Source organism: Podarcis vaucheri (genome assembly GCF_965113315.1).
Source record: "Podarcis vaucheri genome assembly, chromosome: 1".
NCBI classification, from domain to species: domain Eukaryota; kingdom Metazoa; phylum Chordata; class Lepidosauria; order Squamata; family Lacertidae; genus Podarcis; species Podarcis vaucheri.
The window spans coordinates 95287726-95312750 of record NC_138759.1 but is presented as its reverse complement, the minus strand read 5'-3'; the positions used below and the strand labels follow the sequence as shown (position 1 = coordinate 95312750).

At 43.8% G+C, this 25025-nt stretch overlaps 1 protein-coding gene and 1 long non-coding RNA gene across 15 annotated transcripts in view; one reads left to right on the top strand and one right to left on the bottom strand.

Annotated features, from left to right (window-relative positions):
* The window catches only part of KALRN (kalirin RhoGEF kinase), a 508727-nt gene that overhangs the window by 275417 nt on the left and 208285 nt on the right, over positions 1-25025 (bottom strand). For all 14 annotated transcript variants that reach the window (XM_082234876.1, XM_082234882.1, XM_082234887.1 and 11 more), the window contains 2 exons: positions 17441-17515; positions 6142-6256 (listed from right to left, as the gene is read on the bottom strand). In XM_082234876.1, the coding sequence (XP_082091002.1) occupies positions 6142-6256; positions 17441-17515 (190 nt within the window). The remainder of the gene's footprint in view (positions 1-6141; positions 6257-17440; positions 17516-25025) is intronic.
* On the top strand, positions 20432-24668 carry LOC309539597. The gene is made up of 2 exons (XR_014222868.1): positions 20432-20971; positions 22184-24668. It is a non-coding gene; the product is annotated as an uncharacterized lncRNA (long non-coding RNA).

Below are 25025 nucleotides of genomic sequence, written 5' to 3'. Positions count from 1 at the left end.
TAATGAAATACAGGTAATAAACAATATCATTCTGAGGGCCTGTTCAACAAAATGTTGGGAGCATATAGGCAGTTTTCTCTTTGATCCTGCTTTAGAAGAATTACATTTCTGATTGCAAAATCTAGTGATATATTGCCTGGTTGGTCTAATAAAACTTGTATCTTCTGCACATATATTTTAATCCATAGCTGTGAATAAATAATACTTAAAATATTGCCAACTGTGTTTTAGAATTCCTTGCTCCTCCTCATTTATCACCATATTCCTGCATTGATTTCATACTGTTACACTGTCTACAGAAATGTACTACTTGTGCCATTTCCATTAAAAGAGGTATCTGGGGTCAATTGCTAGACAGTATCAATGAGGATAATAATCTGCCTCACTTTGTTGCTTCAGACGGAAAGAAGAAAGAGGAGATTGTTAAAGTAAGGTCAATATGATAAATTATAGGGCTTTTTGCTGAAAGTGAACTTTGTCTTTTTCTCTGCTAGTGCTGTTTAAACTAAAATAACCCAATCCTAAATAAGTAGTTTTCCTAATATTCCAACTACTGGTTCACAGGTCTAAACAGATGTGCCAGTCCTCTCCATTTGACCAAGAATTCCATTTTAGCCAAGCCATTCCCACTTGCCCTATATACCTTATGTCATATATGAAGTCAGGTGCTGGGCAGGCAAAGACACAGCTGGGACCAAAAGCAGTGTGCAGACACTGTACATCATATGATCAATGGCCCCTGAAAAGCCCTGTGCATAGTGCATTGTGTGACTATTTGCAAGCCCTGATGATCAACAGCTTGCTAGGTCTTCAAAGTGCAGCACAGAGCTTTCTGCAAACACTGATGATCAGGTGGACTTCTCCTCATGGACTAAAAATCCATCTGGATGCATAGCTTAGCAATCAGGTGTCTGTCTTGGCCATGTAAGATTATGCTATATGTAGCTATGTTACCACTAATTTACCATGCTCATATATTGTTTCATGGGTGAGCTCAAAGTTCAGTGGTAGAGCACATGTTTTACATGCACAAGTCTGAGGTTCAATTCTCAATGCTTCCTGCAAAAGCAGTGATACATAAACTGGTGTCCTTTAGATGTTGCTGGACTACAACTCCAGTCATACAGACTATTGGCTATGCCAGCAGGGGCTGAAAAGAACTGGAGTCCAACAACATCTAAAAGTCCCAACCTAACAAAACTCAAATTGCAGGGCTCAGAAAGACCTCAGCTTGAGACCTTGAAAAGTCACTATCAGTCAGAATAGACAACACTGAGGTCAATGGACAAATGGCCTGATACAGTATAAAGTAAGGTAAAGGTAAAGGGACCCCTGACCATTAGGTCCAGTCGTAGACCCACTGGGGTTGCGGCCCTCATTTCGCTTTATTGGCCAAGGGAGCCGGCGTACAGCTTCTGGGTCATGTGGCCAGCATGACTAAGCCGCTTCTGGCGAACAAGAGCAGCACACAGAAACGCCGTTTACCTTCCCGCCGGAGCGGTACCTATTTATCTACTTGCAGTTTGACGTGCTTTCGAACTGCTAGGTTGGCAGGAGCAGGGACCGAGCAACGGGAGCTCACCCCACCCCATCTCGGGGATTCGAACCGTCGACCTTCTGATCGGCAAGTCCTAGGCTCTGTGGTTTAACCCACAGCGCCACCCGCGTCCCTTACAGTATAAATATATATATACAGTATAAAGTATTTATGTTCATATGTAACAACAGCCAGATCTAGCTATAATTTTATTATAATATAGACAGAAGCAAACAGCAGCATCAAGTGTGCATGGCACTATTGGAAGCTGACTAATTAGAATGGATAGATTAGTGGTACTGCCTAGAAAGACTCTACTAGATGGATATTTTCCTTACCAGCTCAAAACACAAATTCCTAATGTGATAACACCAAATCTTAGTTACCGCACTGAGTTGCACTCTAATTTATATACATCTGCAATACTAGCAATACAGTAACTTCCTTAAGGACAATCAGTTAGTCACCTTACACACACACACACACACACACACACACACACACTGAACTGAACAAAGTCCACAGATGAGACTTGTATTGTATGTAAGCAAAGAAAAACCAAATGTTACCAAAAAAAAAAAAAAGGTCATGGAATCATTCCTCTCCAACACATAAATATCATAAACCAAACTCTAGTGTCCAACACAAGAACAAAGAAAATCAGACAAAAGAAACACCAGGAGTGCATATAAACAAGGGGGTGGTGGTCTATATACAGTGGTGCCCTGCAAGACGAATGCCTCGCAAGACGGAAAACTCGCTAGACAAAAGAGTTTTCCGTTTTGGAGGTGCTTCGCAAAACGAATCTCCTATGGGCTTGCTTCGCAAGTTCCTGCGGGTTTTTTTCCCTCCCCCCCTTCGCGAGTTCCTGCGGGTTTTTTTCCCTCCCCCCCTTTTTCTAAGCCGCTAAGCCACTTATCAGCTGATCCAATAAGCTGATAAGCCGTTAAAAGCCGCTAATAGTGCTAATCCTCTAATCTGTCAATGGGCTTGCTTCGCAAGACGAAAAAACCGCTAGACGAAGAGAATCACGGAACGGATTCTTTTCGTCTTGTGAGGCACCACTGTATTCTAATCATTATAGTCTAATAGCTAAGAATGTCAGCAAGGTTCTGCAGACTCACACTTTAAAAAAACGGTCTTGGTATTCTTGTCTACCATTACCCTCTCTCTCCCTTCTGCCCCAAGGCAGACTGGAATAAAACTCCTTAAAAAGCCAGAGAGTGGTCTGATTATAGGATGGAAGGAGAGGAACATCTGTCAGTGGACATAATGAGGCTATCATAATGCGGCTACCATAGAGGAAAATAAGGGTTGTAAGATCAAAGAAATGGCAAATGTAGAACTAGGCAGCTACTGGAGGCATTGGGTCACTGATCTTCTCTTTCTGTGTTTTTTAAAAGGAAATGTACCCGCAACAAGTCATGCAGTCATAAAATGGGGCACAGTCTATTAACTGTCTGCGATCTTAAAGTACAACAGTATAACATCCCATTGGGTTGAACAAGCGACAAGGTTTAAAAGTGCTTTAGTTGAGCTGGAATATATATACCCAAACTATTTAACATCTTATGCTAAGCAAAGAAATGTCACAGCAAGCATCTCCAATTGATGTACCTGAGGAATAAAGTGTATGTGTGAAAATACAACATAGATATAATCTATTTCCACTAGAACCCAAGGGGGGAAATTTAAAAAAGAAAAAGTGTGCTAAATGGTTAGATGTGGGGCAAGTGCTTGTGACAGTGATCTATGTAGGAAAGTATTAAACATTAGATTTCTAAGCCTGCAGTACACACAAAACAGGATAACATCGAAAGGGGCAGCTTCACTGCCACGTTATCCGGCATGAGATGGATGACTAGTTGACATTTATTCATGGACATTTGACCTACTGCCCTCTTATCCTAAGGCACATTCACGAAATATGGTCACAAATAACACTGGATGGTGAAAGCTAGTGTTGGGGTTTATTAAAGAGTGTGAAAATAAAAGTAATCAAGCAATGACAAAAGCCATTCCAAGCAGACTGAAAGCAAAAGTTTCCTCAGGAAATTAAATCTGAAGGTTTATTGCGGTGTGTATAACCTAGCTGCTAGATCTCTCAGCCTCCAAATATCTGCTCTGCTAGTCTGATTTAGGTTTTATTCTTATTCAGCTTTAAGCTCTTCCCACATCACCAGGTAACTATGGAAGTGTGACTCCTTTGCTATGCTAACACACAGCTAGATCAATCTTTGAGTCTAGAGATGCCTCCACATAGCAGTTTATCGTGAATTTGGCAGCCTGTACCTTTTCTTCATTTAATCAAGTTTTCCCCATACCACAGAAAATCTAGTAGGTAGAAAGAACTCATTTTTTGGAGATGGAGTGGAGAGGGTGTTGGCGTAGCTCAGCACAGTGTAGGAGTAAAAAAGACTAGGGAGAAACAAATCAGCTGCAAGCTTCCATCTAGGAGCCCACAACATTTGCGCACTTTACCATCTGATCCACAGATGGTAAGTGAGAACACAGTAAGAACCTTTGCATGTCAGCCAAAGCATTTAGAGAGAGCAGAAAGAACCCAGCATATGAGGGACAGAGGTTCTTAGATCCTGGCTGTCAGGATTACATAGCTACTTTAATTGAGACACTTATTACTATCACAGCAAGCAATCTGAAGTGTAATTTTAAATAATTCAAATTTTATTCGCTGCTCAGAAGAAATTCACTATAATTATTGGATAACTAGAATAGGAAAAAGACATACCTCTGGCCTTTGACACCTGCAATATATATTCTATGGCCCACCCTATTCCTGTGATTGTAATTTGTTTTAAACTATTGGTAGTACTGTATTTTTAAATTGCTATAACCTTAGAATCAATGGGTGGGAGGTTTTAGAAGTGTTTCAAGGGGAATAATTGCTTAGGGAAATATGGAGAGGATGTGGGAATATAGGGACAAGAGAAGAGAGAGACTGTGTGTTCTGAAGGAGATAATAGAGATATAGTACAATATATTTAACGGTATGACAGAGGGGCTGAAAACGGAATAGGAAAATACTGAGGTGAAAAAAACTTTGACCTGAAAAATTAGAACCTGGGGGGGGGGTTTCCTGATGGATTTAGAAGGGAACATCATGGGCTATGACCGAAAGGGACTGAAAAGTCAGTTGAGATTGGTAGTAGTGATTACTGCGGAAAATAGGGTGGTCTTTAACTTGGGGAAATGGGAACTGGTGATGGAGAGAAGGAAGGATGATGTTCTGAGGGGAATAATGATGGTGCTCTGTCTTTACTTGGGTCACTTCTGTGACCATTCTGAAAGCACACAGGCGACCAGACTGATTTTGAGTACAGTGGTGCCTCGCAAGACGAAATTAATTCGTTCCGCAAGTTTTTTATTCTTGCGAGTTGTTCGTCTTGCGAAGCACGGTTTCCCATAGGAATGCATTGAAAATCAATCAATGCGTTCCTATGGAGACCGTCCGGGGACAGAGGGGAAGGCGCGCATGCGCCTTCCCCTCTGTCCCTGGACCTGTTTTAAAGCAAGGGAAGGGGCAGCGGGGAGAATCGCTTCTCCCCGTTGCCGCCCCTTGGTTCAAAAGGGGTCCGGGGAGAGAGGGGAAGGCGCATGCGCCTTCATCTCTGTCTCCTCTTTTGAAGCAAGGGGCGGAGGGGAGAAGATTGCTTCTCCCCGTTGCCACCCCTTGGTTCAAAAGGGATCCAGGGACAGAGGGGAAGGCACACGCGTGCCTTCCCCTCTGTCCCCGGAGATTGTGGGGCTGGCAACGGGGAGAAGCGATCTTCTCCCTGCCGCCCCTTGCTTCAAAAGAGGTCCGGGGTGCGGGGGCAAGCTTCATTTTGCGAAGCAAGCCCATAGGGAAATTCGTCTTGCGATGCAACTCGAAAACGAAAAAACCTTTCGTCTTGCGAGTTTTTCGTCTCGCGAGGCGTTCATCTTGCGGGGCACCACTGTACACCAGTAGGCCCTGAGGTATGATTATAAAGTCAAAGTACAAAGAGTGACAGAGATGGGAAAAAAGTTCTCAGATCATCTTGTATGTTATTGTAGGCAGCAGCACACATCCCATCCCTGGAAAGCAGCCCCAGAGTTCTGTCCCAAGACCCATGGCCAGCAATCACCTGTGCCCATTGCTAAATGCAAGTTATAATATGGAGGGGTATCCATTTTAAACAAAATGAACATTCATTCTAGCCATTCTAGAGCTTATATCTGTGTTATGGATGTAAGTGCAAAAACCACATTGAACATTTGTGAAAATGCCAAAAAGAAACCTCCCCCTCTGCTTTTTCAATTTTGCATGCACAGAATGAAATAATCTGTAAATGAATTGTGCTGTTTTCATACATGACACACAACCAAACCTAAATCTCTAGCCTTTAAGTCAGTTTCTGCTCTGTTCTCATATGGTGTCATGAGTGTGTGTGTGTGTTTGGCCTTATTTGGCTGCCTAAGATATGATTAGAGTGCACATGAAAGGCAGAGCTGCTGTTTTCCCTGGCAGGGCATACAAAAATGTACCAAAGGCCAATACTTGGAAGTGAGCAGCTTGCCAAGAACATATCCTCCCCACCAATGCATTTCTTTTGAACTTTTACCTTGGTACGCTAGCCAAGTAAGTCACAAGTTTCCGAAGGTCTTCCTGCCTTATTCTGTCGTGATTGCTGCGTGCTGGAAATGTCAGGATGGGACCTCCCCGTTTATCACGGCCACCTGCAGGAAAATAACGGGTTGTTAGAAAATTAACCAGGAAGCGCATTACATTATATGAGCCAAGCTGACAGACTCAAATGACTGAGAAGCAGTTTCATCATCAATGTTTCCACTCACTCCATACTACTTCAGTGGACATGCTGGTGATCATACATAAAATGAGTTACAATGTGGGAGTTGCCTTATGCTTGTTGCCTTATGCTCTACAAATCTATGAATTTGTGCCCACAGTTCAAGGGGGACCATCAGCTGGGTGAGGACTGCAGGGCCTGCTCCCTTCCAGGGCCTTCTCCAACTGGCCCAGGGGGCGTGGCCAAGGCCCTCTCTCCCAGCTATAAAGGGACTCCTGCTGCGGGGAGGCCTCGGACCATCGGCTGTGGGGAGGACTGCAGGGCCTGTTCCCTTCCAAGGCCTTTTCCAACTGGCCCAGGGGGCGTGGCCCAGGCCCTTATTTGGAACAAACTTTTGGGGAAGCTGGGAATTGCGATTGCTTCCCTGTTCCAAGTGGTTAATGTGTTTTAAAATGTCCTCAAACAGTCGGTGGCAATTTAAATTTGTATTTCTTTTTTTCCTTTTTTCCTTTGTTGGGGGTGGGTGGGTGGGATGGATATTTGGTTGGGGATTAATTTTAGTATAATTGTTCTGTTTTTGTTTTATTGGTTCTGTATAGTTTGTGTTTTGTTTTTAAGAGGCGGGATCAGGGCTGCCTGGGAGTGGGGCCCCAGCCAACACGATGGCTGGGACAAGTTCCACAGGGGGGGAAGCACTGGGACATCCGATCTCGGTGATCATGGGCAGGAGGAGGAGTTACGCTAAGACCAGACCATGTCATTACCGAAGAGGCAGGTTTAGTCGTTGTTTGAAGACTATCCCTGCCTCCGGGTCTGGCTTTGACCGGAAGGGTATTGGAATCAACAGGGGAAACCCACATGACCTGAAGGTGTTGCTGTGTAATGCCAGGTCAATGATGAATAAAACCACTGCCATCCACGACCTGATTATGGATGGAGGATTTGACCTGGCATGTGTGACAGAGACCTGGTTGGAGGAAGCAGATGGGCCTGTCCTTGCTGCCGCTTGCCCACCAGGTTTCTCTTACGTACAGCAACCCAGGTCATGTGGGCGGGGAGGGGGGGTGCAGTGATTTTTAGGAAGTCATTAGTTTGCATCAGGCATCCTACTGGGAAGACCCAGTTTTCTGAGTGCATGTTCTGGAAGTTGGGCAATAGGGGCAGTACAGGATTCCTTTTGGTGTACCGACCTCCCCGCTGCACCAAGGATTCCCTGTCCGAGCTGCTTCAGGTCGTGGCGGATGTTCTCCTGGAGACACCTAGTTTGGTTGTCCTAGGGGATTTCAACATCCACGCCGACACGACCTAACAAGGGGCCGCTCGGGACTTCGTGGAAAGCATGGCCTCCATGGGGCTGTCCCTGAATAAGTTGGGCCCAACTCATAGTCATGGACATGCCTTAGACCTGGTATTCAACTCTAGTGACGTGGGTAATCTGACACTAAGTAAAAGTGAAACCAAAGAAGTGCCATGGTCAGATCACTTCCTGGTGCAACTGGACTTCTCCGCGACCCTTCCCCTCTGCAGGGAGGTGGGACCAATTCGGATGGTCCGCCCCTGCCACTTAATGGATCCAAATGGTTTCCAGAGAGTGGTAGGGGATGCTTTATCCCATGTTGATGGCCTTTCAGCTGATTCCCTGGTGGCCCGCTGGAATGCGGAGTTAACCAGGGCTATCGACTGTCTGGCTCCGAAGCGCCCTCTCCGATTGCATGGAGCCTGGACAGCCCCGTGGTTTTCTTCGGAGCTGAGGGCGATGAAACAATCGCTGAGACGGCTAGAGCGTCGGTGGCAGAAAACTCACTCCGAATCTGACCGGACACAGGTTAGAGCTCAACGTCGAGCCTATCAAGTGGCGATAGCGACAGTGAAGAAGACTTTCTTCACCGCCTCTATTGCATCTGCAGAAAATAGTAGCAGGAGACTCTTTCAGGTGGTCCGCAATTTAACGGAACCACCTTTTCCACCGGGGCCTTGTAAAGACCCCAAGATCTCCTGCAACGATTTTGCAAAGTTTTTTGCAGATAAAATCACTCATATTCGGAAGGAGCTAGACACCACCGTGGGAGCAGGGCTGGGGCGGGAGAGTGCTAGAGCCCTGTCTGGTCAAGTTGCATGGAATCAATTTCAATCCGTTACCCCCGAGGATGTGGACAGGCTGCTTGGACGCGTGAAACCAACCACCTGTCTCCTTGATCCTTGCCCATCCTGGCTAATAAAAGCAAGCCAGGAAGGGCTGGGCGATGGGCTCTGTGGGGTGGTGAATGCTTCCCTCTGTGAGGGAACATTCCCAGATCCGCTGAAAGAGGCGGTCATTAAACCGCTTCTTAAAAAAACATCTTTAGACCTGGCCAGTATGGCCAACTATTGCCCAGTCTCAAATCTTCCATTCTTGGGCAAGGTGATTGAGCGTGTGGTTGCTGAACAACTCCAGGCACGCCTGGAGGATGCGGACCATTTGGATCCCTTCCAATCAGGGTTCAGGCCTCATCATGGGACTGAAACTGCCTTGGTCGCACTGGTTGATGATCTTTGGCGAGCTAGGGACAAAGGTGAGAGTTGTTTCCTAGTTCTGCTGGATCTCTCAGCGGCCTTTGATACAATCGACCATAACATCCTTCTGGACCGTCTAGAGGGGTTGGGAGCTGGGGGCACTGTTATACAGTGGTTTCGCTCCTTCTTCCTGGGCCGTGTTCAGAAAGTGGTGGTGGGGGATGAATGTTCAGACCCTTGGGCCCTCACTTGTGGGGTGCCTCAGGGTTCCGTCCTCTCCCCCATGCTTTTTAACATCTATATGAAGCCGCTGGGAGAGATCATCAGGGGGTTTGGACTGGGTGTCCATCAATATGCAGATGATACCTCTCTTTCAAATCAGAACCAGTGAAGGCGGTGAAGGTTCTATGAAGCGGTTGGAGGATGGATGGCGGCTAATGGATTGAAGTTGAATCCTAACAAGACAGAAGTACTGTTTTTGGGGGACAGGGGGCGGGCTGGTGTGGAGGACTCCCTGGTCCTGAATAGGGTAACTGTGCCCCTGAAGGACCAGGTGCGTAGCCTGGGAGTCATTTTGGACTCACAGCTGTCTATGGAGGCGCAGGTCAATTCTGCATCCAGGGCAGCTGTCTACCAACTCCACCTGGTACGCAGGCTGAGACCCTACCTGCCCGCAGACTGTCTCGCCAGAGTAGTGCATGCTCTAGTTATCTCCCGCTTGGACTACTGCAATGCGCTCTACGTGGGGCTACCTTTGAAAGTGACTCGGAAACTACAGCTAATCCAGAATGCGGCAGCTAGACTGGTGACTGGGGGCGGCTGCCGAGACCACATAACACCGGTCTTGAAAGACCTACAATGGCTCCCAGTATGTTTCCAAGCACAATTCAAAGTGCTGGTGTTGACCTTTGAAGCCCCAAACGGCCTCGGGCCAGTATACCAGAAGGAGTGTCTCCACCCCCATCGTTCTGCCCGGACACTGAGGTCCAGCGCCGAGGGCCTTCTGGCGGTTCCCTCATTGCAAGAAGCAAAGCTACAGGGAACCAGGCAGAGGGCCTTTTCGGTAGTGGCGCCCGCCCTGTGGAACGCCCTCCCATCAGATGTCAAAACGATAAACAACTACCTGACATTCAGAAGACATCTTAAGGCAGCCCTGTTCAGGGAAGTTTTTAATATATGATATATGAAACCCAGCCAGATGGGCGGGGTACAAATAAATTATTATTATTAATTATTATTATTATTATTATTATTATTATTATTATTATTATTATTATGGTATACACAGCTTCACTGGGCTTGCATTAATCACACATCCCAAAGATTCTAGAGAAGCTACAATACTGGCAGAAAAGGCATTAATTGGGGGAACTGTCATGCGTCATTCACTCATATTTTACAGGAAGACCAAATGAGGATGTTATCCAGTTTTTATCTTGACACATTTAGCCAGCAATTGTTCTGCTTTCCTCAACATAGTTTTTTTTTTTTTAAAAAAAAGAAGGGAACAGTTGTGCAAACTCCAGAAATATGCTGTTGTTTTCCCATTTTTTTTAATGGGGGAATGATTTTGATGTGTGCTGTGGCATTTTACAAGGTTGAGTCCTATGCCTCTTCACACAACCTTTAAAATATGTTATTTAGGAAGTTTCCCACCAACAGGGAATATTTGTTTTTCTGTGATTTTTGAAGCAGGCTCATAGTTTTAAAGCTCCTTGCCTTTATGAGGAAAAAAACACACACAAAAGCTGTTCCAAAAATTTCCATAATGAGCAGGCATTGATTTTAAGTTGAATTATAGGTTACACTCACACTTGTTGCTTGGCCTTAGCAACAGACCTAACCATGCCAGGTGAGCACAGTTGTTCTGAGATAATTTATGCTTAATCCATAGCAATTTGCACCCTTTTAATGGGAACTGAATCAACCTTTCTCTTGCTGATTTCCATGGAAACCTTAACATATAATCTGTAGTTCCATCTATCCTGGATAATAAGAGATGGATCTGTAGAAGCAGGTTTTAGATGTGTTTGAGGGTTATTACTCATCACATCTTAGGCCAGTCAATTTGGGGTTATGTGGGCGCACTGGCAGAAACACCAGATTGGCTACACTAGTGCACTAACACAGCCCCAATCTCACAGTTGCCCTACCCCATCCAGCTAAGCTGTAGTGCTGCCGGTGTCAGAGGGGAAGCTCTAAGGTTCCACGCCAACACACAGGTTACTACTGCAAGCTCCTTCTAGATTAGGGAACTGGTTGCTTGTCCTTCCCACTTTTTGGTTTTGATACATACAGTATCAGTAATTCATAGTTTCTGATGGTATAAACGCATATATTAGGTGGAAGTGTGTATAAAAATACATATATCCTACTCTATTCTGCCTTGGTCAGACCACACCTTGAATACTTTGTCCATTTATGGGTGCCACAATTTAGGAAGAATATTAACAAACTGGAATGTGTGTAGAGGAGGACGACCAAGTTGATCAGGGGTCTGGAAACCAAGCCTTATGGGGAACAGTTGAAGGAGCTGGGTATGTTTAGCCTGTAAAAGAGGAGACTGAGGGAAGATATGATAGGCATCTTCAAATATCTGAAGGGATGTCACATGGAAGATGGAGGAAGCTTGTTTTCTCCTGATCTGGAGGGTAGGACTAGAACCAATGGCTTCAAGTTACAAGAAAGGAGATTCCGACTAAATATCAGGAAGAACTTTCTGACAGTGAGAGCTGCTTGACAGTGGAACAGACTTCCTTAGAAGGTGATGACCTCTCCTTCTAAGTAGGTTTTTAAACAGAGGTTGGATGGCCATCTGTCATAGATGCTTCAGTTGATATTGAGAGGGTTGCACTGTAGAGGGTTGGACTATTTGACCCTAGGGGCCCCTTCCAACTCTACAGTTCTATGATTCTATTATTTATGTCCTATGTTTCCCCTCAAGGAGCTTAACATGGTATTCCCCTTCCCAGAATGTGGCTGCCAGACGGGGGACTGGGAGTGCCTGCTGGGATCATATAATACCAGTCCTAAAAGATCTAGATTGGATCCCTGTACGTTTCCAAGCACAATTCAAAGTGTTGGTGTTAACATTTAAAGCCCTAAACAACTTAGGCCCTGAAGGAGCATCTCCACTCCCATTGTTCAGCCCAGACACTGAGGTCCAGTTCCAAGGGCCTTCTGGCAGTTTCCTCATTGTAAGAAGCGAAGTTACAGAGAACCAGCCACAGGGCCTTATTGGTAGTCACACCCGCCCTGTGGAACTCCCTTCTGTCAGATGTCAAGGGAATGTTTTAGAAGATTTTAGAAGATATCTGAAAGCAGCCCTGTATTGGGAAGCCTTTAATGTCTGGTGTATCACACTTTTTCTAATCTGTTGGGAGCTGCCCAGAGTGGCTGAGGTAACCCATTCAGATGGGTGGAGTATACAGTGGTACCTTGGTTGTTGAATTTAATCCATTCTGGGAGTCCATTCAACTCCTGAAACAGTTTGAAAACCAAGGCGCAGCTTCCAATTGGCTGCAGGAGCTTCCTGCACTCAACCAGAAGCTGCGGAAGCCACATCAGATGTTCGGTTTCCGGGTTTGCGGCGTTTGGGAGCTGATTTGTTCGGGAGCCAAGCCATTTGACAACCAAGGTATCACTGTACAAAAGTTAAGCAGAGTAAGCTATATCCACTATTTTCCAGTTAAACTGGCATAATTTATGAATCTGAAAGCAGTCTCAGTTGTGCTTCTGAACTGGTCTTTGACTGTAATAATAAATTATTACTACAGTGGTACCTTGGGTTACAGATGCTTCAGGTTACAGACGCTTTAGGTTACAGACTCTGCTAACCCAGAAATAGTACCTCGGATTAAGAACTTTGCTTCAGGATGAGAACAGAAATCACATGGCGGCGGCACAGCAGAAGCGGGAGGCCCCATTAGCTAAAGTGGTACCTCAGTTTAAGAACAGTTTCAGGTTAAGAACGGGCCTCCGGAATGAATTAAGTTCTTAACCTGAGGTACCACTGTATTACTAATCTGATGTTATTCAGTGTCAGATTTATTGGATGTGATCTTAAATCAGTAACATTTGCCAACTGTATCGTCCACTTTTTGTAGATCAGCATAGCTTGTGAAAGTAAAGGTAAAGTTGGCAGGTGATTCTAAACACCTTCTGGTTAAACACAGGGCTGTTCTGAACCAAGGTCAGCATTTTCAGGCATCATATCTGTTTTATTTATTTGCCACATTCACATCCTGTCCTTCATCCAAGGAGCCCAAGGCAGCATTCAGAGAAGCTATCAATTCCTCCCTGCTTCAACATACTACTTATTACCCCACAATACAACTCACTTAGATCACACATAAACTCATTCCTGAGGTAGAAAAAACTTCACCTGCTCAATTAATTTCTATAGGTCAGGCTTTTATTATAAGCACAGGGGCAGGGCCAGTGGAGGAAGGTTGAAAGCTTGACTCCAAAGTTGTTGATGGGCACAATATCTCTATGACTTTCTCCTCTTAAGATTCTATTAATTCCACCCCTGACCCTGTTATTTAACTTGTCTTGTTGAACTTATTCTGCTTCAATAAAAGTCCCAACAGTTAATTAAAAAGGCATGGTGGCTGATTGGATTTCATGATATATGCAGGCCTTGTGAGAGACTCTAGGGGCTACTCTGGAAGTCCTTGCAGATTCCAGGGGGATTTTCAATGAGCTTTGATTCTTGTCTAGATTTCAGCAGGTTCTGAGTAAACAGAATCCAGGTGGGTGAAAGTTTGATCCCTCTCTGGTTTTACTGGCCCCGAGAGAAAGGAACTGCATTTACTTGGTCAGCATATGTGGCCTCATTAACCCCGATCAAACTAGTTAAGGAGAAGCATTTAAGGTTTCCCTCAGCTTGGAAACAGGTGAATGTCTTTGATGGCATCTGGAAACTACATGAGGCGTAGTGGCAGGTAATAGCTTTACTTACCTCTCTGGTTTAGATTATGGTTATTGTTAAAACATATGCAAAATAAAATGTAGCCAGCGCCTCCACAGTCTACTAATTTTTATATGAACTGCCACATCATATGGATGAATAAGAAAGAAACCCCAAAGAGATTATTTCATTTCTTATTTGGCTGAGAGTTTCTATGATGCTAGATAGAATCTGGTATGCCAGCCCTAAGTACCAACCACATTTTGAAGACTGCAATTGGGCACACACAGAGACAATACTCTCCTAGGAACATTCCCCTCCTCTGGTGTCTATATGCATGTTCGCAGCTGTCATTAATTAGCAACTGAATAATTTTAATTTTGAGTGCATGGAAAGATGACATATTTTTCATATGTGATTTTTCTCACATTGATTTTTTTTAATGTGTAGACTGTAACACTCAGTTCATTCTGTATTTCCTTCCTCATGTTCATTTCCCTTTAACAGCCATCATTTATTCTTTCCAGATCTTCCCAAAGGTTAATTCCTCATAACAGACACACCAAACACAGCCAAATTTATGTGAACATAACATTCACATGAGCAATTTCCAGCAAGTATCCTTGCTCTCAAAAAATCTGTTCACGGCCTCACTAACAATATACATATAGTGCCATCAACCCACAGGCTCCCGTGGTTAGAACCACCATTGTAGTGTGCCTGCTGCACACTGATGGGCACCCACCTCCTTCTCTGGTCCTCTGCTGCTCTGGTCACACACCTCCCATTGTGTCCATACCCTCTCCCAGCACCACAGCCAGGAAATCCTGGTGTACTGGTGGCCGTGGTGGGCATGGCTGCAAAGGAGGAGGAACAGGAGGTGGCAGTAGAATGCAGTGGGGACAGGGGACACGGGGCACTTGTCACTGCTGAGTGCTTGCTGCTGCTGCTCCTCTGCCACTGTGGCTGTGGTCATGTCCCCCCACTACTGGGAAACCCAGGTGCGCCAGCAGAAGTGGGGTGGGAGAGGAGGAGGAGCAGAAGATGACAGTGAGGCACAGTGAGGGTGGGACTGGGGGCTCTGTTTGAAACAGCAAAATGTTCCAGGCTGGTCCTACCTTAATGGGTAGGTCAAAAGTAAGATGCCTGCTTGAAAGAGCTTACAATTTAAAATTATAGTTGGGGAGCCAACAAAAGGGAAGGGGAGAAAGAAGCAAGGATACCAGAAGATGAATATGTAGCTACATGTACTTAAGCTTTGTTTCCACTGGGAGTGAAAACTAAGAAATTAAGGCAAAGGCTTTCTAAAAAGAGTATGTTTGGTATATAGATTGTAAACAAAGGCAAAGGTATCATTCAGGAACTAAATTTCAGTGTTCTGATTATGTCAAGGAGTCTTGCTATACGGAGCAACAAGGAAGATGGGATGGAGTCTTCTAAGCAAGCTGGGCACATAGGGGAAGGAGCAATGGTCACAGAGAAGGGTATACCAGGAAAGAAGGACACGAAGATGGAGGAAATCCTGCAAGGTAAGGACCAACATGTGGAAGTGGGCCAAATTACTTTTCTTTGTGAAAGAATTTGCTTCCAAGTTCCTACCGGTTGTATGCCACAGACTGTTCTGTGAAATCTCTTCAACAGACATGCAGTCCACAGCAAACAAACAGCACTTGAGCTCCATATTAAAGGATAACCCTCTTTATACTGTCACAATAGGTTGCAAAGATTTGCCCTACATTTTCAAAAGCCACTGGTGAGCCTTGGCTCTGCCTATTATGTCTGCAGATCATTGAGAGGGAAGGCTGCTATTGAAATAGCTGTGTCAGAAATGATTGCCTTTCCATGCAGAGACAAAGCAGCAAAGCAAGCTGAGATGTCCCAAGTGTCTTCCTCTGACATCTCTTTAAAGAAACTGAAGAGGCATTCATTGACCAAGAGTAGTGAGCAATCTTTTCATTCTGTGCAACCTGCGCAGGTTTGGGTCAGACTTCTACTTGCGGACTAAGCAATTCGTGACATGTAAGGTATGATGAAATCTACCTTTTGAACTGGAAATCCATTCACACCTCAAAACAAAAGGTGCCGTATTTCTAATAGCAATTAAGGGCAAGAGCCAATTCATATACTGCAACTGACTTTTTCTGTGTTACTGCAACTCTCCTCACCTAGGGATCCTCACCATGATCATGGCTATAACATTAACAGCACTTGGGGATGGCAATGACAACTAATTATGCAGACTGTGGTCTAGGTCAGGCTTCCTCAAACTTGGCCCTCCAGATGTTTTTGGCTTACAACGCCCATGATCCCTAGCTAGCAGGACCAGTGGTCAGGGATGATGGGAATTGCAGTCTCAAAACATCTGGAGGGCCGAGTTTGAGGAAGCCTGGTCTAGGTGGTGGATGGACAACTTCTGTTAATCTTGTTTGTTTGTTTCCCAGTGCTGTGATTATACGTGGTCCTGCACAATTCTATCACGTATAAATGGGAGGATGCGTCTTTTGCACCTGGTCACCCTTTAAAACCTTTTTGTTTTGTTCAATAATCACTAATCACTTGTTCTGAATCCCCTGTCCTTGCATGAAGGTCTTCTACTTTTACTCTGCCTCCTGCCAGTAGCCTTTCCGAAGCGCAGAACTGTTTTTAGAACACACTAATCAAACTCCTGAACTGTTTTTAGAACACACTAATCAAAAGTGGAAAGTATAACTTATAAATATGATGCCAAGCCATCATGCAGTTTTCAGAAAGTTAACATTCTCACATTCAAATTCTGTCCAAACATTTGGTTTTAACGTGGCACTGGAACTCAAATTTGAAATTTGAAAATATCCTGAATGTGTTTCAGCTCTCTGTAAAACCATATACCACCACCTTTAATTACTGACAGCAACAAAAATTACCGTATTTTTCGCCCTATAGGACGCACTTTTCCCCCTCCAAAAATGAAGGGGAAATCTGTGTGCGTCCTATGGGGCGAATGCAGGCTTTCACTGAAGCGTGGAGATCGAGAGGGGTCGGTGTGCACCAACCCCTCTCACTCTCCAGGCTTCAGGAAGCTATCAGCAAGCCTGGGGAGCCCGCGGAGTTCCCGCAGGGCTCCCTAGGCTGCGGATAGCAGCCTGCTTGCCCAGAGCGCGGGGCGCGCCGAAGCAAAGCACCCTGCGCTTCGGACAGACATCCGCAGCTGGGGGGGATAAATTTTTTCCCCTTTATTTCCCCCCCAAAAAACTAGGTGCATCCTATGAGCCGGTGCGTCCTATAGGGTGAAAAATACGGCACTTCTTAAATTACTGCATTTAAATCAGTGACCCAATAAGTGAATGAGGTTGCAATCCTACACACACTTAGGAAGTTGCCTTATACCAACTCAGACCACTAGTTCGGTATGATCTACACTGATTAGCTGTGGTTCTCCAGAGTTTCAAGCTGGAGTCTTTCCAGTTCTGCTTGAAAATGCCAGGGATTTAACATGGGAACTTTTGCATGGAAAACATTATGCCCCACCATTGAGTTATGGCCTTTCCCTAACTAAGCAAGTCTCTAAGAATACAACTGGACCTAATTATGAGTAGTTGTGCTTAAAATCTAGCAAACAGATTATAATCTATTCCGTAATATTCTGTTATATATTGCTGCTATACTTATATAATTTTCACTGGTGCAATGTGCTCACACACTTCAAAAAGAAAAGAGTAATGAACCCACCTGAAACAAAGGCAACTTTTTCCTTTAGTATGGGAAGGACATCAGCAGCTTTTAAACCATCATTTCGGAAAGATCCTGCAAAAACGAGAAGAAAATAGGAATGTCTTGATTAGAAAGGAGTCTGCCTTTGACAGTGCTTGCAATGTGTTCCAGACTGCCCCCAATCAACAAGCGATTGCCTACAATTTGTAGATCAAGCTATGGAAATACAGAAAACATTCTTTTCTCCAACACTAATTTTCTTCCAAATAAAAAGGGAAGGCAGCATGATATCTGTCAAAACGTACAAAAAGCACTGCACAAGCTTCTATTCATTATCACTGTTGTCAGGTCATGACAATATCAGGAACAAGAAATGAGTAAGTGACTAATATAAAAGATATAACAACAACAAAACAAACCCACAGGTCATAACAAAATAAAATCATTTCTCATATGAAACTGAGCATTCAGTAATATAACTAATTAACAGCACTGGCAATTCCTAATCTTTACAGTTGCCATAAATTATCAAAACTATAAGTACATTACCTAATTCCATTCTAAGTATGGCTACAGCCAAAATGAAAAATGTCATGGCTCTATACAGATAACAAGTGACCAATATTTGTGTAAGAAATATACACCAGAAAGACAACCCTCATCCCCCATGTAGGCATACCGGTATTTTGCTGATGTAGTGCAAATGCAAAATACTGCCTAATCCACATGTTCAGCAAAGTGAAAGGACTTACTCGTACAGGTGGAGATTAGGTGTCATATCAAAAATGCATTTACTTGAAACTAAAATTTCTTCAAATCCAGTGGAACTTACTTCCAAGTAAACATGCTTGAACTGTGCAGATTGTGTCAACACATTGGGGATCCCAGTTTTAGAATATCATGGGGGGGGGGGGGCTTTGCGCCTACCCATTTTTTTCTGTCATGAAACTGTTGCTGCTCTAACATCCACATCCTCCTGCAGCAATCTCAGCTTTGAACTTAAGGAAGACAATGAAGACAAGGTCTGTCTTGCCTACATCCTGTTATTGTGGTTTTTTTTACAAAGAAAGCAGCTGGGTTTTTATGCCTGCCCACTGCTGAGTATCTGAATATGGTTCTGAAAATGGGTAGCCTCTCCATCACATATCCATTAATACACCCAGCTTCAGAATGTGCTCAGTGCAGCTGATGAAGTTACATAGCAACTCATGTACAGTAGATGGCCACATAAATGCTACAAAGAGGGGTTCCAATAATGGGTTATTATTTCTTATAGCTGAAATCAGTGTTGTTGTTTTTTCTTAAAAAAATCAAGGGGTACTCTCGTTTTCCTACTCATATTGAAATACTGCCCCTCAACGAGGCCAAACTTACCGTAGATTCACAAAATGTTTAGGGGTATGCGCACCCCTGCGTCCCCCCCAGAAAAAAAAGCGCTGGCTGAAATATAATTTGCTGCACTCTTTACAAACAAAAGTGTTGTATGGTGTCTTGTTTATTTGGCCTTGGAGCTTCCTCTTCATATAGGAATTGGATTAATAAATCATTACTTTGTCCTCCCTAGGAAGGCCAATGAAGTAAAGATTTCCTGCCATTCCAAAACCAGGAGCATGTCTGCTCTCTGCCAAGGTGAATGAGTCATTCCTTGGCAGACTGGAAGCTGCTCAGCTGTTGCTTGAGAGTTTGAAGGAGGTCACATTTTTGGTTGCTATGGTGCACAGAAGAGCAAACAATACATGCTCTCCCACATGATAAGAACTATACAGTAATAAATCCACCCACATTGTCAAGACAACAAAGGTTATGATAAGACAAAGAAATATAACTTTTCTTAGCTTTAAACCGAAAGATGTAGGACAGAAGATGAAGCCAATCATTAGAAGCCACTTCCGTCCACTAACCTGAAATGAAAGTCTTTTAGCCCAGGAGTATACTTTTTCTTTCTAATGAGGCATGACTAACGTGATGGGCGTTTCTGTTTTTCTTAACTGAAAATACGAAGGTTAGCATAAAAAGGAAATACTTTTTCCAAGCATGCTTGCCCCCAAACTTTCACATATTTGTTTTCTGCAAAGCCTGTGCAAATAACACAGTTTGGATGAGCTTGACATAATTCACAGTACAAGGTGCGATAGGCCCTATTTTGCAGGGGTATTTATGCTCTTGAGTTGCTAGATGGGGCTTTTTGTTGTTGTAGTGATGTTGTTATATAAAAGGTAATATTTAAAACAGGTATAACTTCTGCCATTAGAATTCTGCTGTGGTAAACAGCACCCAGTCCCATATTGAATCTGACAAATCTCTTCTAACCCCTGAGGTGGTAGAAGCTCCATTATCTATCAAAGCCAAAAGCAGAAACTGTGAAGCTCAATCCCTTGGAAAAAATGTCAGGCTCTGGCAGGAATCTGCCATGCAAATAATAAAATATTAAGCAACCTCCTCTGCTTTAGGAGAAATGGACAACTAGACATTTCTTGGGCTCCAAGATTTGTTTTCAGAAAGCCAACTTCAAATGGAATGTGTGTGTGTGTGTGTGTGTGTGTGTGAGAGAGAGAGAGAGAGAGAGAGAGAGAGAGAGAGAGCATGCTGTCATAATATTACCTCAGGAGAGGTTTCAATATAAAACCACAATACCATTAAATTAACAAAAAACTTTATGTAATATTCACAATTCTGAAGATAGTGGCAAACACAAAAGTGATAATTTCCAGCAGACGTTTAACAACTTCCCCTGAAAAACGTACCTTTTGAGTCACCCCAAAATCTTCTAGATGGTACCACAAGCTCCTGTGGGCCTTCCCCTAGACAGCATTACTAAGAAAGCCAAAGCTTCCCTTTCAATCCAAACTGGTATCATAGCTGTTAACTAAATGGGCCCTTAAATGTATTTTCTCCTGAACTGGTGAACTTTTACCTCAACCGTGCTCTCTCCACAAAAATTTAACACGTGGGCTTCAGGTGCCTGAAACACACCTCAGTAGGCCTTATTTTAAAGGTATCATAAGTAAAGTCAGGGTATGCCTTATACATCTTTGAAGGAAACCCCAAGTGGGAGAGAAATTTGTGGAGAGGCAGTGTGTGTGTGTGTGTGTGTGTGTGTGTGTGTGTGTGTGTCTTGGGAGGAGTGATCCCGAGGAGAGGTTTTATTAAGAAAGATATGGAGCAAGAGGTTTAGATTTTGTGAGGAGGAGATGAAGTTATCTGCCTAGCTGAACTGCTGGAGCAGGCCACAATGATACATAACAACATGTTCATTATTACAGAATTTCACTTGAAGCTCTAGAAAGCAGATTAAATGGCACCAAAGCACCTCTTGCATAAAGAGACTCTTGGGTCCAGGGCTCAATTTTTTTTGGGGGGGGAGGGGTGTTGATGAGCTCCTCAAGCCCCACCACCCTCACTCAACCCTATTCTCCTCAAAACATGCTTCTTTATATGCCTTAAAGATAGCTAGTGTAATTCACTCACAAATTCTGAGTGTATTAAAACTGCCAAAATATTTAGTCATTGAATAATTTAGACGGAACAACAGGCACCTGTTTCTCACAGGTAAACATGTGGAATCTCTCTATGTTTCTGGCTACATAGTCCTGGCCTGGGATGCAGCAGTAGGCCTCAGTCTCCCTCACTGCCTTGACTGTGAAGCCACTGCTGCAAGAAGGCTGTATGATGGTAGAAAGCTGCTGTTGTCTTTTCCACTGCTTTCTCAGCCCATGGAAGAAGTGTGGGTCAGGCAGGGCAGCAGCTTCCCCTGGGAAGGTGGGACTCGGGATAGTTTCTGACAACTCTGGAGGTGGAGTTGGCTGTGCAATGAGCAGAGTGGATGACCAGAACCAGACTCTGACAGCTCCAGGGATGAAAGTGGTGCCCCTGCCTTGTGCCATGGGGATAGATAGGGAGATGAAACAGGGTGAGGGGAATCCCTCTCCCCACCTCTCCAGGATCCCTTTCCTCAGGCACTTCCAACTTAGGCAAAGATCTGCCTCAACCACTGGATCCCACCCCAGGATTAAAGAATCATAGAATTGTAGAGTTGGAAGGGGTCCCAACAGTCATCATTGGCCAACCACTAATTGTCTCCATCCTAATTTTGCCAGACCCCCTACTCAGGTCATTATAGCTCTCCCAATGCCCATTCTCAATGGCTTCATCTAGACGTTGGTTACAACTACCTATAGTACAACTTCCAACTACAATTCCCCAATGCTACTCTGTAGAACCATCCCTGTAAGTAGGAGTGGGACCACACTACCTCTAACTCCCAACTCACCAAGTCAGTCCATGAGGATACAACAGTCAGTGGTATCAAAAACCACTGAGAGATCAAATAAGAGTAACAGGATCACACGCCCCCATCTCTCCCTAATAAAGGTAATCTGTCAGGGGGATCAAAATTGATTCTGCTACCAGACTGGGCCTGCCCTGACTGGAATGGGTCTAGATTATCAGTTTCTTCCAAGAGCAACTGCAGCTGAATCACAGCCACAAGGTTAAGCACCTTGCCCAAAGCAGGGCTATCTGTAACCATACAGTAGTTTTTGGACCCAGGGAAGGCTTTTTAGGAGCGCCCAGGCAGAAATGACAAAGCCCAGTACAAGCTATGTTGTGTATTTCAGCTGATCACATAGCCAAGTGAGCTAGTACTTAGAAACAGAGTTCCCTGCATATTTTTAAATGTCACTGTATTTGAATATTGAATGTGAGTTCTTATGAACAGCGTTGTATTGCAAATATATGCTTCCATTGTTTTATAACTGACAGGAAACCTTGGCTTCCAAACTGCTATGGATACCACTGAACTGAGGAAGACTTTGCATACCATGAGGTACAACAAAGCACACGTCACATGCTCTGTGCTTTGAGGCATTTTCCTGGGGAACTTTTTAAAAGAGTTCATTCCCTAGAACCATGGAAACCAAACAGGCCATCTGCACAGTATACTAAATCCCACTGCCCCATACGCCAAACCATTTGTTCCATCTAAGACAAAGGCTATATTCACTTTATGGCTGAAATTTATTCTCAGATGAAAAAGATTAATGCCATCGGTGTGCATTACTTAGACCTGATCCAAGACTAATATTTTCTCCCAGTTTTCTTGTCCCGTCCTTCCTTCTATTAATTATACATCGCCACCACTTGCTGTAACATCCTTCCCATTTCAAGCCATATGGGTAGCTGAGGCTTTCCAAAGACTCAAAGCCCTTTGCCAAGGCTTGTCAGAGAGCCAGGACTTTGGGCCCTTTTTTTTTTAATGGAAAGGCCTGTCTCTGAGATTTCCTGCTTTTTGTATCTTCACACAGGAGCAGCCTTTGTAAAAAGGAAAAGGGGGGGGGAAACCTCCACCTTTCTTGCTTCCATTCCCCCCTCCTGCAGCCCTCAAATCTGGCAGAGGTGTGTGTGTATTATATTTAATTGCTAAGATTGTTATTCTTTACACGAGGCCTTTGGCAGGGCAGGGATTGAAAAGTGGTGCCTGAATGTACAAACATCAAAAGCAATGGATGCCCTGCAGCTCGAGAGCAGGCTAAAGGAGAGGCAGGGCTTTGATAAAGGCAAAGCACTTTGTACCAAAACATGCAAATGTAATCAAAGCTTTTTACACCCATGGCCTCTCAGAAAGATGCATCCCAGTATTTGATGTCAACATGTTGTATATCACCACTTAAGCCAACAGCCACACCTTGCCCTATGAGAAGAAACAGCCATATGGAAAGCATTTGATGAAAACTTTGTTAACAGACCATATGTGTGCTTTTAGATGCCATGTTAAGACATTCTTATTTACCCCAGATATTTGAAAATGTATACAACACCTCAACACTTTGTGCTTTTACTGCTGTATTTTTATAATACTAATATTAATTGTATTGTGGTCTGCATATGTTATATACAGCCCTGAAATCTGATTTGATAGCAGGCATTATAGAAATTAAATGAAAAATAACTGAGACACACATACACACAACCCTCTCAGCATGCCCTCCAACATTTCCACATATTTAGCAATCCTTTTATACCACTCAGGCTTCCCCTTTACACATTGCTGAATACTTTCAAGGGTAGCCAACATAGTGCCTCTAAGATGTTGCGGGACCCCAGCTCCCATCATCCTTGCCAGCCCATTTTCCTTGTTGGCTAGGGTTCTTGGGAGTTGGAGTTCAACAACATCTCAAAGGCATCTGCTCTAAAATCCATCGGCTATGTGCTGTTTTCATGTAAAAGCCAAAAATGTTTCCTTTCTTAAATTAAAGAAATATGTGAGGTAGAAAAACATAATTATCCTACAATCCGCAACCAACACACTCAAAAATATCCTCACGAGCATGTCAAATGACAGGTTACTTAGCATCTTAATCTACATGGTACATTAGAAACAAGAAGCATCCACTCCCATGTTTAAGATTTAACATCTAGGGATCTCTCAAATGGTGTGTAAACCTTGAAGAATTGTTCCAAATCATACTAAGCAAATTGTAACAACATGTCCACAAAAGGCAAAAATGGGGATATAAATTACTATGCAGAAGAACAAAAACCTCAGGAACTACTCTGGATAGAAGGGAATAGGAATAGTCGTAGCATGTAATTTAGCAGGTTTATAGCTAGTTGGGCTGGAAGTTTAGTTTTCTTTTCAGTAGCAGCTGGCGGAAAGGATGGTGCTACACACATGGCTTCCTATCAGCAAACTCACTGCCCCTTAACAGGATGGCGAGAGATGGCAGGGAAATCAGTGTAGTGCAAATGTACCAGTCTGATTTTCCAACAGTCCTGGACCCCTCCCTCTAAGCAGCAGCAACTCTGCTGATGGGAAGTAGTGCTGCAGCTCTGCTTAAATTTAACTGAACGCTGTGGCTAACAACATGTTGCCATATTAATTAAGCAAACAAAGGGTGTAACTAAAAAGGCTCTAGGCCTTAGCAATTCAACAACGTTGTTTGCTGCAGGATGGCAGGGCTTGGGATTTATTCTTATTCTTATAAAAGACTTATTTAATTAACCCTGAAGGGCAGGTTAAACACTTCAGTTAATCAGGAACTGGACACACAACCCTATGCAATACAGGTCCAAGTAACAAATGTTTTCTAAAGGAGACGGGTCATCTATCTTTGCCAAGCAAAGAAAACCACACCCCTTTCTGATATGCGCTGCATACAGCAAAGCGGTACTGCTGATTGAGTAATGACCCTCTTCGTTGGCTCATCAGAGGTGTTTTTCCTGAAATACTGAGCATACAAAAGAACAATATGCTGCACATGACCCAAACATCTGCTTCCCAGGCAGATTTCATGTGAAACTCAAAGAAAGCAGCTTTAATTAGAGACCAAGCCAGACCTTCACTTTGAGGCCTCCAATTTTCTAAAGAATCTTTTAAAAACAAAATGAAAACCAGTATCCCCCTTCTCTCCTGCATGCTAAAATGAAGATACATTCTGCTCAAACCCGCACCCCCTTTTTGTTTTTTGTTAATGTATGACAAAAATTATTTTACTATTCTGTGCTTACAGGATACGTGTCCAATTCACTATTTCTTCCCATTCCCTTCCTTCTTTCTGGTATAGTGCCTTTTGACTCAACTGGGAGCTTTGCCAATAAATCAGAT